Raw genomic sequence first — 16,062 nt, 5'->3', positions numbered from 1 at the left:
TTGTGTGTGCTTCTACAAGTCTATAGTATTCCAATTTTTTTTGTAACACGTTGTTATATAAATCATAAATAAAAAAAAAAAGTGATTTTTAGTTTCACCTGAATTTAACGATGGATTTTTACAATTATTTTCAAATTTATAATGCACTCAATTTTGTAAATATTTTTTTATTGGTTTTCTTAGATATATAATTATTAAAACTAATTAAATTCTGAATATTTCCATTGAAGAATCTCTTTAAATACCAAAAGTTAATTAGAAATGATAACTATGATTTTTATTTAAGTGATCTATTACGATAAAAATGTAAAAAAAAATCGACATTTTCTGATAAATGTATTGTAAATAGTAATTATAAATTTTCCTGATTGCATTAATCTTAATCATTAATCTGATATTAATCTTAACATTTTCATTTTTTTCTATTTAATAATGTAAATTTCAAACTTGCAAAGTTGAGCTAAAAGTTATGGTAATAAATTCATTTTTATTCTATTAAAACTTTCACTTTAAACGACAAAAAAAAGTAAATTCAAAATGATTACTTTTAACATATCAAAAATCAAAATCAATAATAATTTGAAAACAATTAATTTTAAAAATTATATAATATATAATTAAAAGAAATAATAATCTGGGTAAAATTAAAGAAATAGAAGTTGATTTTGCTTTTCTCCATCAATTTTTTAGAATTAAATACTATCTACAGATTTGCATCGAAGCGTTTCTTATGATAGTGATTTTAATCACTGTCAAATTAAATCTATACTGAACCTAACTATGCAACATCCCTACTATGCCGCGACCCCACTTTGCTGGGTTTTTTTATACTAAATTACACAGTAAAATATCACTGAAATAAAACATTTTTTAATGATCGTAGAATAATAAATACTTTACTAAAACAAATTTTTACGCTGACTTCAAATCTAAAATTAGATTTTTTCATTACCTATGATAAAATTATTGCTAATTTCAATTTTATTAACACCACATAGTAATGATTACTACGATTTCTAATTAAATGATTTATGACAATAAAAATAATAATAATTTAAAAAAAATTTAGGCTCTTTTCTTAAATTTTTACTGCATATTTATCTTGAAAATGCCATTTTTTAGATTCCCAATATTTCTATTTAATGATATGCAATATAAAATTTGCAAATTATCCTAAAAAATACTACATTTTTTTATGAACTTTAAAGAACTAAAAATATGTTAAAAAATAAAATTTGTACCAAAATTTTGCACGGATCATTTTAACATATAAAAAATTAAAATCAAAAATAATTATTAAAAAATATTTCAATGGCTATGCGCTTGAAAAATCATTGTTCTCTTAGTTTGTAGTTGCCTTATCTATTAACTTTTCGTTAGTTGCCTATCTAACATCCTTCTCGTCTTGTGTGTTAACTTATAAAAAATTGTTACTTAAATTATATTTTGTATCGTCAATAATTTGCAGTCAAATTGTTGACTATTTTTTTATGGTAACACTTTGAAAATTGTAATTTTATAGGACATTTTTTTACAACAAATCTTCTAGTTATAGTCTTAGTTTTAATTCGTGAACCTTGTGGATGATTTCAAATATCATACTAAATAATGGTTCATTGGTAATATAAGTTAATTATTACAAAATTTTGTTGTTGTCATATAGAACAAATTGTATTTACTAGCCTATTAAACATTCAATAAATTTTACAAATATTATTGAATTCAATCACAAGGTTATAATGCTACTTTATAGTGGGTAGTAAACCTTTATCCAGTTGAATCTTATATGTGTCGTAGTCATTTACAAAATATCTTACAAAATAAAAATATAATTATAAAATTTTATCGTCTTTCAGTCACTAATATTCAATTTTTTCATATTTCATACTTATGCTCAACTTGTAATATCTCATAAATTAACTTAATCAGATCTCACCTCAGCAAACTAACCTATATAATTTTTTAAATAATACTAAACATAATTGAATATTAGTTATACATATGATCTCTAATTCCTTTGATCAGAAATTTTCTTATTAAATTGTTCCTATTGGTACTCAGACTAATTAATTTATGAAATATCTTACACTTTTTATAACTTAAGAAGGTATCAACTACTCTATTTGTAGAAATTATATATTTATAGAAATCAGTATATTTGTATTTCTATTGTAAATAGCACATATCTATACATGTTATACATTTCACTTATAATTTTGAGTATATTATTTAATTAATTCATAAATTTATAATTATGCATGTTGCTTGATGAACTCACTATGAGCTTATAAGTTTATCATTATCTATTGTATTGGTCTGTTTTCATGCAAATTGAAATTAAAATCGTGCTAATTATATTAAAACAATAATTTTGAAATTATTTATTTCCATGCATGCTTTTTTTATTAGTTGTCAGATTTAACATATTCTAAATTTATAGATATAATTCAATATTTAAATTTAAATATTGAATTATATTTTTTATGAACCGGATATTACACACGTTGGCTTTTAAACCAATTCTGTGTAAACATAGAGTATTTTAGAAGGAAACCAGTACACATTTATATTCCAAACGAATAACCTAGACGATTTATTATATGCAAATAATCTAAAAAAGTTTTACACGCCAATAGCATATGATATTATAATTTCTATGGTGAACTCAAAGAAATTTATATTGAAGTCGAGATGTAGGAAAATTGTTTATCATTATAGAACTATTATACTCTTAGACGCAATATGAAAAAATGAGACCTTAATGAGTTCTTCGTGTTCATCTCCATTATCCGTTTCTAACATTCTCCACAAAACAGCAGTAAAATGTTTATGTGTAAAACTTTTAACAGTCACGCGATCATTTTTTGAAGTAATTATGCGAAGCGCTTTATTACGATAGTAATATTGATTGGTCAAAACTTTTCTAGTTAAGTGTAACATGAGATACAGCAACAAGGAAAACGTCATCAAACTATGAACTTGTGATTAATATTTTAATCACAAGTTCAATAAATCAATAATCAATAATAATTTTTCGGAAGCCGCAGAGATATTTACAAACAATTTCACATACGTCGTAACTTGTATGAGCTTTTATTAAACAGGGTTTCTCAACACATTCCAACAAATCCTATAAATTTTTAGTAATTGAACATTTTTTTTTTATTTTCTATAATTTTTTGTATTTATTTTATTTAGTATCGAACTTTGCACATCAGTGAAGGATAGAAGAATACTAATCTTTAAATACAAAGTATTAGTTATATGTATGAGATTTTTTCCACGAAAAATGTAAACTTGATAGTACACCCTGTATATTCAAGGAGATATTTCATATAAGTCTCTTTTTCTCTGTTTGGTCGCTGCGGGTGAGCCAGTATATCTATTAAGGATTGAATTCAATAATTTTTCAAGCGAAACAATTGCAACATTTTAAATTAAAGGCGACGTGCACAATTTGTCGAGAACAAAGCGATTTTAAAAATGATTACTGCCGTTTGAACGCATTTCATGTGAACTGTACAATCAGGCAAAACTCTGAAAAGGTGCCCTGGGAACCATCTTGCTAACATTTTTTCACTCGTTTATTAGTGTGTTTTGTACTTTCATTTTTGTAGTTTTTTTATTATTTTTAGTAATATCAAATAGAAAACAAAATCCTAAAGAAATCAATTTGAATAGACATTTTAGACCATTCTAACAAAAATTAAATAACTTAAATCAACTTTAACAATAAAGGTAACAAATATATAAGAGTGTCAACTCATTTTTTTTAATGGCAACACACATATTAACTAGCTTATAAAATGATTCAATTTTTTATTTTTTTGGACCAGTATATTGAAAGTTATTAACATTTTTATTTCTAAACGGTAGGATAGGTCCGACTGAGAACTGTCTAACGATAAATATTGTCATACGCGAGTCACACATTCTAACAATATTTAAAATTACTAATAACTTCTGCAATAAAGGGTCAAGAGTTGTTATGGACCAGTCATGAGATAATTTTTCATTTTAAAATCCATTTAAATACAGCATTTAAAAAAATGAAGTTTACATCATTATAAGGTTTATTGAGAAATTAAAATATTAAAAATAAAACTAAAATTAAAAAATATATAAAAATATCAATAATAATTTTCTTAACATAATTTTATTTTTAGAGATATCTGTTAGTTTTAAAATAATCACCTTTTATATGTTTGTGTGAATTGTATTTATTAAATAAAGAAAAAGAAAGTATTTATTTTAAGTTTTTTGTTCGTTTTTCCAATCATAAAAATACCTTATAATTTTACGTCTCTTTTTTTCAAATATTCTTTTTGCCATAATCTGAGCGCAATAGTGAAACATTTATTTAAAAATATAGTTTATTGAGAAATACTAAGAAATGGACAATAATGTACTTCTATCGTATATTTTTGATGCTAAAAAAAATGCGACTAAATTCTCATTTCTTTGTCGTTAATTTCAACTGTCTAGTTATTTTATTTTATAAGTAATATTATAATGTGTAGTGTGTTAAACTTATGCATTATTGTTATAGTATGTTTCCTATATTGATCCGCTTAACATATTAATTAAGGAATTAACTGATTTTTTTAAAATTTAATAATCCTAAATATTTTCTGTGCATAAAAATAATCACATTGTGTTATAAATCTGGAAGTAAAAATTTTATTCATTTGCATATTTTTTAATAGTATTTGCAGAAAAACGAGATTTACAAACTCAATGAATTGTTTTTTATTTAATTAAATAGTTGTTTTTGCATAATTGGGAATATTTCACGCATAAAAAAAATAAAAAAGAATATATTAATTAATTTAATAAAATGTCAATGTTTTTTTTTATTTTGTGCAATAATTTATAACAATAAACATTTTATTGAAAAAATGATTATTTATATAAAAAACTTTAAAAGCTTAATAATAATTTCAAGCTAATTTTATTTTATTCAAAATTATATATAAATATAACGATTTTTACTTTGGAAAATAAAAATGAATTATGAATTTCAGAGAATATATTTTAATAAAAGAATGCTTTTAGCACTATTTACTGATTTTTTAGAAAATATAAGATGAATAATTTAAAATTTTTAAAAGAAAATTAACATTAATTGTGACTATTTTAAAAGATTATTATTCCGAACATTACTTATAACACTTTTAATTATTTATTATAACTATATATTAGACGTTTAGGTTATTATTTGAGTTCAGTTCTTTATGCATTTATAAAATAGTTTGGACCACTTACGAAATACACATCTCCGTGAAAATCTATTTTCTAATATTTGTCTGTAGTCTTTTATTTATGGAGTATGTTCTTTAAAGGTTTTAAAGTGTGCATTTATTTTTTTCTTAAAGTGGAATTCAAGGTATCAAATTCCACTTCAGCAAGCATAAACAATCTCTTTTCACAACAAAGTTCGGTTAACGGTTTTAATGTGGTTATCGTGTGCGTAAAGAGTTTTTGTTTGAACTTAAACATATTTTAAGTTAAAGTGTGAAATGTATGACAGTTTTTTATTTCATTTTTGACTCTTAAGAATACATTTTTGGTAGAAAAAAGTTTGTTGTTTAAACTGCTAGTACTATTTTTTTTTTCAATAGGTTTTAATTTGTAAAAATATAATAATTTTTTAAAGTAAGGTCGGAAAAAATACCACATTCTGAGAAAAAAATGCTTACAAACCGACTACCAAATAAAATCCCGATAAAAAAAATGCTCACAAATCGAGTACTGAGTAAAAGTAGAGTCCTAAAAAAGACTGGGTACACGACACATCTCTATTAACTGTCCCACAAAGGTTTATATAAATTATTAAAATTGAAGTCTTCCTACAATGCCAAAGCAATCATATTATCATTTCAAGATATACATATTTAGTTCAGTGTGATTTTTGAAAATGTTTAGGTAAATATTAGATTTTAATCTATACTATCTTTTGATTTAATTTTAAAATTATGAAATTTAAAAATTATAACTACAAGTTAAAGCATTCAAATTTGGAATTTATGTCAATTTTTCTATTCTTAAATCGGTAGCAATAAACAATAATATAAAGATTCTGCATTTAATGGGTATGATGATATAATTTATAATTGATTATATCTATATGTATGTTTAAATGTATTTATGATTAAACAAATGCTAGTATAAAATAAATTATTAACTATTTTAAAAAAGTAAATTTAATATTATATATTGTGTTCATACTAATGTAGTATAAAAAATTGAAGAAAAAGTTGAACAAACATTGATGATCAACAAATGATTTAGTAAATAAACAACATTTTTTCATTGAGATTAAAAATGTAAATATTTATTTAGTTAAAAACAGTTTTATAAACAAAAATATTGGAAATAATAATAATGCTATTCGAAACTTTTTACAACCAAGTTATTGTAAAATTTTCCGAAATTTATTTAAATTATAAAATTATTAATTTTTTTGCTTATGATCTTTGATAACTATTTAGTTGTGATCTCATTTCACCTAATTTAACTCAAAAGCTTCTATGAGCTTTTCCGTTTATAAAAATATTTATATTGCAAGAATAGTTTTCTTTTTAAATAATTATTGCTAGTAATTAACTATCCTTTATTATACTCTTAATGATAAAAGAAATCCAAAATTTCCTTGGATATCAACCTTGGTTTTACAACATTTTATAACTGACTATTTATTACTGTACTGGCAATTTAACTAATTGAAAGAAATACTAGTATTCTCAGCTCTTATAAAGGATTATAAAGATAAGAAACAGTTGGAATTCTTATTCATAAATATTTAATTAGAGATTTTATGCTGTACAATCAAAGTTTTTATACCAAATTCTAAATACATTTTGAATAAATCATTTATTTTAATGTTTTGTGATAAAATGTTTTAAGATCATTGGATTTATTTTGAATACTTATTATTTTATCAACTAAGTTGGTAGTAATTAATATTTGATTTTTTTTAAAATTTGCAATAATTGCAAGCACTTAGAGATAGAAAACATTAAAAAAAGATTTAGCTAAATTTATTTCAATTATTATTATTTTTTATTAAAATTTCTTCATTTATTTAATAAACACTAAAACATTTTTTTATTTAACATGGGAGATAAGATTATTGCCGTTAAATCGTTTATTGTCAAAAATACATAAAACATTTTTGCATTAGAAATATGTAAAATGTTATTCATTGTTTACTTCAAACGGAAACTGGTAGACTAATAAAAAATGGCCCTTATATTATAGCATGAGTCATCCGTTCTTAAAATCGACCAGCTTTTCCCTTGTAGTAATAAAAGATAAAAAGATGTGATGAAAACCCCGTAAAACTTAATTAAAATTATAAATTAAATATTCTATCACCTGCGCTTATTATATGGGTAGCGCAGGTAAATGATAGTAATTAAAAAAACATGTTCAACCCCCTTGGCAATACTTAATCGTTTTAGTTAACATATTTTTAAATATGTAAAGATACATTGCGTTTATTAGAAAAACATTACAAAATGAATTTACAATAAGTTAATTTTTTTACATAGTGTTAGTAGCGTTAAATAAACTCGCCTATTTTTAGAATCTAAATATATTAGGGTAATAAAACAATTAATTAAAATAATATATCACACAATTTAAAAATAAAACTCTTTACACTACTAAAATAATTTTTTAATTTCCCATCTTTTTAACTTTGGTACGACCTTAAGTATTATGTTTTTATATATTAAAGTGTTATAAATGAATGACATTATTTAAAGTTTTTTTAGTAAATAATTATATTATTATTTTTTTTTTATTAATTTTATACGTGCTTAAAATACTATGACTATTTTAACTTATTTTATTTTCTGTCTTTTTTTATAACTAAATCATAATTTAACGAAGAGTTATTAATTTAATGAGTGCATAAAACGGAAAAAAACATAATTTAATCAATTATAAATATATAGATAATAATAAAAAAAATTTGATTTTTACTTTTATTGCAACTATACATTGATAAGTTTTTTTCATTTTATTTTCTAAGGTAGTTTTGTGTTAGAATAACTTAGTTTCGTTTCGCTTCAGGATATTAGTTTGATCAATATTTCAGTGCACTAAATTTGTATAGAAAAAAACAAACGCATTAAATCGTTTTTTCTTTTAACAAAATAAATAGTGATTAATGTTTTGCGCATATTTAAATATTTAGCCTATTTAAATTTGCTGGACTATGTCGTTACCAAACTGTGGCGGTAATGATGAAAATGTTACCCCAAGCTCTATTATAAAAAACAACGATGAGCAAATAAATCCCATGACGGCATCCACTACAACGGCTACTATTGCGGATGCTTTTGACATATTCGATCACAGCGGTAATCGAACTATCGATGTCCGAGAATTGGGTACTGTGCTTCGGTATCTCGGTAAGTGTGGAGTATACTTAAGCCTTTAACGATTCACTGGTTTTTAAAAAATACGGTACAAGTGTTCATTGTGCATTTAATTGGATGTCCAGATAATTAAAATCACCCTTTAATGTCGATGATTGTTGTTTTATAATTTATTCTTTGACCAATTGATTTATCGAACACTTAAAACTGCTACCACTTTGAAACAAAATCTTTTTGATTTCAAAATTTTAGACATTTATATTGAGTTGATTAACACGCTCATGAGTAAATAAATGTTTTACGTCTAGTTTATAAATACTTTACAACTAAAAATAAATTTTAATTTAAACTTCACAGTAATTTCTTACCAGAAAAAAACAAAATAATAATTTTCCTTTTCATGAATTACTGATTCATAAATATTTCCAAGTGACCCGAATTTTTAATAGATTTTTTGTTAATTTATTAATTGAGTCATTAGTTATGAGATCAAAAAATATGAATGTCGGAGAAAGTTTTCTGTGCCAAAGGTGCTTTTTCTTTGTGACATATTTCAATTTTTTTTTTTTTTTTTGCAAGATATAGTATACGTTTGATAAGATATTGTATTATTTACTGCAATCAAATTTTTCGTTTGTGTTTTAATTCGTTAGGTGCCACGTTAGATGGGTAGTCGACAAATGTCAGATGATCTTTACAAGCCTATGGCTTTTTCGGTTATCAACTCACTGCGACAGTTAACTGTACTTTTTGGTTTTTATTTTACGTTTTACTGTTTTTTTTATTACCATTCTTAAGAAATTATTTTCGTGTTTGTGACACTGTCAGGGTATAAGATACAATGCACCAAACAAATAGAATTTAGAGGGGTTTATTTCCTTTGTATAACTGGTATAAATCAATTAACTAACCATTGGTAAGTTCCAGGAGTTTTCTTGAGCTGGCAAGACGAACTTAGCCACATCGTTATGTTCTTCCTGGTATTAGTAGTTACAAACTTTAAGTGTCTCAAGAAGATCTTTCCTATTTTATACTTGAGCTGCCCTTTATTTTGAACCCAGCATGAAATGCGTTTAGAATCTGAAACGGAATCTTAAGTCTTTAAAACTATTAGATTATGTATAGACGGTTTAAACGACAATATCAAGTCCTTTTGATATAATATGACTAGCGAACAAATCGTATTATTTTTAGCCTTACTTAAACCTCCCACATATATTAGTTTCAATGTTTAAGTGCGAGAAAACAATATAGCAAAATTAAATAGTTTTGCTGTATTGTTTTTTAAAGTTCATATGACACATATGCGCCATATTAACTTTCGAAAATATCAACGGGTCAAGTTTGCATAGTTTCAAAAAACTAAACTCGAATATGGTCAAGTATAAGGTTGTTCAAGATTTTTCTTTTTTCAAGCATTTACTCTTGAAGTGTACTCTTTTATCCTAAACAGAAAATTAGCATTTTTTAACTAATGTCTTATCGCGGAGTATACAATTTTACAATACATTTCAATGTTTAAAATTATCTTTTTCCCTAATATGCGACACACAATCAAAGACAATTAAAAGAAATTATTATTATTGATAAATTTTGTTTTAATCGATAATTTAAATAAAAGTAATATAGATTTCATTGTTACATACATAAAGTACGTAAAACAAAACCTTCCATGTTAATAAATATTAACAAGCTAAATTAACATTGATGTTTTTAAAGACACTAAAATGTTAAATTTAGAGACTAAAATACTATATTAAGTAAATAAAAACAAAATAATGATTCAAAAAATATTTTTGTGGGTTTTTTTAATCAATACTGGCTAAGTGTAAAACGTCCATAAAAAAACAAATAAACGTACTGTATAGCACATTGCGTATTTAGAAATATACTCAAGTATAATTTCTTTTGAACTCTCCTTATATAAAAACAATTTAACAAACAAGTTTGTTAATTTTTACCAAGGAATATATTATTAGTATGGAACCAACGATATAAATTAAAAATATGAAATGCGTTATTTAAAAAATATAGCACGTGTGACATTACTATTTAGTTTGCTAAACAAATTACTCAGACAAATTTCAATTGGTTGTACAAATGGATTTAGAATGAGAAGTTTTAAGTATAAAATGAATAATATCAAGAGCATAGGTCCTATTCAAACGATAAAATTATTACAAACAACAAAATAATGTTGAAAAAATATCACAAAAAGTTTTTTAATAAAGTTACCATATGTAGCTATAAACTAGAAGTATTAAACTATAAAAAATATACGCGATAAGTTCATAATAAAACTTTAAACGTTTAATTTATAATACGACACTTTTAATCATATTTTTTTAACTGAATAAGTATATACATCACATTTTGCGATGAACACATTAGTAGTGTTATAGTATATGATAAATTTATTTATATTTATTTTATAATAAAATATAGTCACTTATTTTATTTACTTAAAATCCAAAAACTAATGATGCTAAATTTAAATTTAAATTTTTTTATTAAAGCCAATTATAAATTTTATTTAAAAAATTATTTATCCTAATCATTATCAATAATAATTTAATTTAAAAATAAATGTCCCAAAATTCAATAAGTATAAGTAACATGTTTTAAATCCAAATATCAGTTTTTCTTCTTTTATAATACTTCGTAAATAACTGATTTGAACTAAATTTGATACATGAACACATCTGTTTTTTGAATTTTATAAAACAATTTAAATTGGAAAGGAAAATATATATTTTTTTTAATTCTATTTATAAAATGTCAAGTTGTATCCAAATACCCTTCGCATACTAGCTCAACAATACCTTCTATATTCTCTTTAATGTATTAATATGTTTGATATACAATAATTAGGTTTAAGTTATTTGTTAAAAAAATTATTTGTATTAAACTTTAGGATACGTGCCTTCACAAGCCGATTTGAGGGAACTTGCAGTAAACGTTGAAGATCACGAAGTTACAGGTACTGTTCATCTTGCAGCATTTTTACCATATGTTGAAAATGCCATAAGTGAATATAAGTAAGCACCTAATAAACATAATGCAGTTTTTGTTTTAAAATTTATGATAATAATTAACTTTTCACAAAAGAGAGACACATTATTTTTCAAAAAATACCAAAAATCATTCAATGATCTGATAAGTGAATAATTTATTGAAGAGGGTATGAACATGGTAAAATACACGTAGAATTTTATTTTGATATCTATATTTGTAAAGAAAATCTCTATATAATTTATAAATAAAATAACAAACTGTCCTATAAGATGTAATCTACATTGTTTGAAGGGTCTGAGAAAAGACTATTTTTCTTTGTTAGATACCAGCCGGCGTCAGCTACAGAGCTTTTAAATGCCTTCCGTGCATTAGACCCTGAAAAGACTGGTATGATTAGTCGCGAATGTATGGAATCTGCTCTTCGACATGACGGTGAACCTTTTGAAGACGAGGAAATAGAAGAAATGATGTCTGTTGCAGCAATTGAAACGGCAACCGGTGAAACTGTAATACCTTATGAAGTGTATATTAATAAAATATTGGTCAGTATACATTTGAGAAAACATATTAAGATATTTATATTAATACGGTTTTTGTATTATTCATACACAATCTTACAACTATTTTTTTTTTAAATACTTAATAAAGTTTTCTAATATTAAATTTAAAATAAAGAGTTTATTATAACTAGAGTAACGACTTATATGTATTCATACATTTTATTTCAGCCATTTTAAAAGAACCTCCAAGTTTGAGAAAATTTGTTGTTGAAATGTATAGTATCGTAGAAATATTTTTTGTATGAGAAGAGTATAACTCTCCTAATCCATCCCAACATTATAATCGCAGTTAAATTACATTACTAAGTTTTTCAACCCTATTAATACAATTTTTTACTGGCTGATGACGTGTTTATAATAACTTAATAAAATTTATAAATGCACATAAATCCAGGTTAAAATTATAACTTAGTTGGATTTAGATAAATCTTATGAAAAAAGTATTAACACACTTTAGTTTTTGTTAGCCTAAGTTAATATTAAAAAATAAAGTCATTTTAATTATATTATTTATAATTTTTATTTAAAGGTGACAAAATGGGATTCTGAGCAGTATAAACACACTTACAACAATACTGTTACACCGATAAATATGGCACAGAGAAAAAATAACATGTGAAAATTTTAGTAAACAGATTACATATCAACTTTAATACACGAAAATCAACTATTGATAAAATTAATTCGTTTTTTCATAATATTATACTGTCTTTACATTATTTATTTAACAAACATTTCTTGTATTTTTTATAAATAGTGAATAAACCCTTAAATTTCGAAAAAAATTAATGTCAATTTTTAACTTAAATTATTTGCAATATATTCTATTTTATCTTATGATGTATATAAAACAGTGAACCACAATGATGATTTTAAAAAATATATATTACACTAAACATGAGATATTTTATGTAATTTGTTTACTATTAATTATTCTATTGGTTTTGATCCAATGAAATGGTTTTGTATGTTATGTTTATTAAAGAGAGTTAAATTTAGTCAGTTAAGAGTTGTAACTATTGAAAGGGTATGCAAATGTCAATAAACACAAGTCGAAAGAAGGGCGACCTTATTTCATACTTCTTCATTATGGGGCATTTTCATAACATGTAATAATTAATCCTGTTGACACTTTTTAATAGAATATTTAAAATCATTATTACTTGTTTACAACAAAAATATATATATAATTTTAAAAATTAAAATAAATTTTTTGCATTACAAGTATAATAATGTTATTTTTAGGTTTTTATTGACTTACATTTCGTGTTACTATATAAACATATACAAAACTAAATATTTTAATTAGATTGGGAAATACCGTCTCTCGTTGAAAGTAATTTAACAGCTCTATAAATAAATTAAGGTGGTTTAATGAAAATATTGATCAGGACCCAAGATGAAATACTATCCATTTATACCCATTAAATAAATTACATTTTAACTGAGATACGTTGGTTGTCATCATACAAAAAAATATCTATACTTATAAATTAATACTATTATATACGTTAATTACTATTCTATCGTTTTCAGTAAACATTTAATTATTAAAAATAAAAAAGCTCATGAATATTATAACTGTTCTTACAGTTTCCGATTCTTCTCTCCTCATAACATGACCAAAGCATCTAAGTCTATAGATTTCTTTCTCGCCTTCTTTTGTTCCTAGCCTTTTATACAACTCATCATACCTCTTAAACTTCACCTTACTTACTGCACACTTGGCTTCTTTGCACAAGCGTTTATACTCCATCCAGTCTTCTCTCCTTTTGCTTTTCTTTCGTACTTGAATTGCTTTTTCTTACTTTCTATGATTTTTTGAACGTCATCATCCCACAACCAGGTTTCTTTGTTTCCTGGCATTCTACTACTACTTTCATCAACAATCTCCTTTGCAGTATTCTTTACACAACTAGCAAATCTATTCCACACATAATTTATGTCTCTCTCGATATTCCACACCGTCCTCTCTTTTACCGTCTTTACAAACTCTTTTTCATTTTCCTCTTTCAATCCCAATCACCGGATCTTTGATTTTTCCCCCATGATTCTTCTATTTTGTATATTCTTTTTCCGGTAACCCACAGCTCCATTACTATCAGTTTATGTTGTGTAGTTACAATCTCGCCTGGTATGACTTTACAATCCTTTACTCGCTTTATGCTCTCTCTCTTCAACATAAAATAATCATTCTGTGATCTATTATTTCCACTCTTATAATTAATATAATGTTCTTCCCTCTTTTTAAAATAAGTATTAACCACAGCAAGATCATACGATACTGAGAAATCCAGGATTCTTTCTCCAGCCTCATTCTTCCCACTAAAACCATACCCTCCATGTACTCTTTCATATCCTCTCCTCTCATTACCTACATGTCCATTCATATCTCCATCATCACCGTATCTTCATTGCCAAATACCCCTTGCATCACCTCATCTATCTCTCTCCAAAACACTTCCTTGTTTATTTCATCACATCCTATTTGTGGTGCATAGACACTTATTATATTCAGCACTTTTTCTTCAAATATCAATTTTACGACCATAATTCTGTACTTTTCTTAACTACTTTTACTACTTTACTTTTCAATTTCTCATCCATTATTATCCCTACACCATTCTTTGTACTAGACTTACCTGAGTATATTATTTTATAACCCTCGTCCATCTCTCTCGATTTCTTTCCTTTCTACTTAGTTTCCTGCACACAACAAATGTTAACTTTTCTCCTTTTCAATATTCCTACTAATTATCTACTTCTACCAGTTAATGTTCCAACATTCCAAGTACCTATTCTTACTTTGTATCTATATTTCTCCTTTATACACGAGTCCAGCCTAGAGTTAAGTGGTGATGTCCCTACACCGTTGATACTACAAGTGTTGGGTAGACCTGTACACATGACTGGTGAAACAGCTACCGCACAAGATGTCCGACTGGTATCAAACACTTTATTCCTTAGGCCTTCTCCGTTTTTAACTACTTTCTTGTACATCCGAGATGGGACAATCCGCCTAAGTTTTGTTCAGGGTTCCTCATACTTTTTCGACAAAAATTTTTACGCTGTCGACCTGACGCAACCTTATTAGTCGCCTCTTACGACTGGCAGAGGGGCCGTGGAAGTATTCTTGTCTCCTATCCATAGGGAAATGTAAATACAAATAATTCAAGAAAAAAATTATAATAATATAAAAAACAGTAACTTTTTGCACAAACATATTATTACTTAGAATACTTTCAGATATAACTTCAATTATGTACTAATGTTTCGAACTTATATCAGAGTTCATTTTGTTAGCTAAACCTTCGAAGTTATAACTATGCTGTCAGCCTAAATTAGTTTCTATTTATTTTTATATCGTTAATCGGTTGACAACATATAATAATATGTTGATATTATTAATAGTCATAAGTCAATATGACTATTTTTTATTGTTGTTGATATCTGTTTATTATTTGTGTTGTATTTGTCTTTTTTCTTTTCGATATTCTTGATATATTTTTTTATTTTCATCGACAATTTTTAGATATGTGGATTATAGCTTTTTCACACATTATGTTGTGTTTATTCATTTCTTTTATCTTGGCGTATAACGAAAATTAAGTCTTGCTATATTTCCATCCGTCTTCTCGATTATAATTTTTTAGGCATTTTTCAATTTCAATTCCTTTTTATATATTTGTTTAGCAAAATGTTTCATTAAAAATTTTGATCTTGTCAAATTTTGTCAAATTCTTGTATGCTATTTTTGCTGTGTTCAGCTACCATGGATCTTTTCCCCTTTGATGATAAGAAGAAACTATAAAAAAATATTTTTATATACTTAATTTAGTAGTAGTCAAATACTTACAATAGTAATAATATACAAGTATATGTAGTAACTACTTACCAATAGGAAACTACTGTGCATATCCTTAGTACTTTTTTCATCAATACTATTAGGGAATTTAAGTAGTTTTTTTTTTTTGTAATTATTAATAGTTTTGTTTCCTAAGGTTGTATATTTAAAAAAACAATTAAAAAAGCCTCATTTAATACTTTAATGGAGTATATTAAGGAGTTATCCTCATTTTTATACCTACTGGTATGAAGAG

General features: G+C 25.0%; 1 protein-coding gene across 1 annotated transcript; it reads left to right on the top strand.

The window, feature by feature from the left end:
- The first annotated feature begins 8,011 nt into the window (after positions 1 to 8,011).
- Positions 8,012 to 12,865, top strand: LOC126910500 (dynein regulatory complex protein 8-like). Its single transcript, XM_050693126.1, has 4 exons — positions 8,012 to 8,420; positions 11,302 to 11,425; positions 11,725 to 11,944; positions 12,492 to 12,865. The coding sequence occupies exons 1-4, from the start codon at positions 8,225 to 8,227 to the stop codon at positions 12,579 to 12,581; spliced, it is 630 nt and encodes a 209-aa protein (XP_050549083.1). The 5' UTR covers positions 8,012 to 8,224; the 3' UTR covers positions 12,582 to 12,865.
- The last annotated feature ends 3,197 nt before the right edge of the window (positions 12,866 to 16,062 follow it).

The sequence above is a fragment of the Daktulosphaira vitifoliae genome, unplaced genomic scaffold (genome assembly GCF_025091365.1).
Source record: "Daktulosphaira vitifoliae isolate Bord-2020 unplaced genomic scaffold, ASM2509136v1 Scaffold_1, whole genome shotgun sequence".
Taxonomy (NCBI): Eukaryota; Metazoa; Arthropoda; class Insecta; order Hemiptera; family Phylloxeridae; genus Daktulosphaira; species Daktulosphaira vitifoliae.
This window is presented reverse-complemented; position numbering and strand designations above follow the sequence as displayed.

Excerpts from the sequence above, each read along its gene's own strand:
- LOC126910500 (XM_050693126.1), top strand. The coding sequence starts at position 8,225 with ATGTCGTTACCAAACTGTGGCGGTAATGATGAAAATGTTACCCCAAGC. Across the intron at positions 8,421-11,301 it reads TACTGTGCTTCGGTATCTCG|GATACGTGCCTTCACAAGCC; the intron begins GTAAGTGTGGAG and ends ATTAAACTTTAG. Across the intron at positions 11,426-11,724 it reads AATGCCATAAGTGAATATAA|ATACCAGCCGGCGTCAGCTA; the intron begins GTAAGCACCTAA and ends TTTCTTTGTTAG.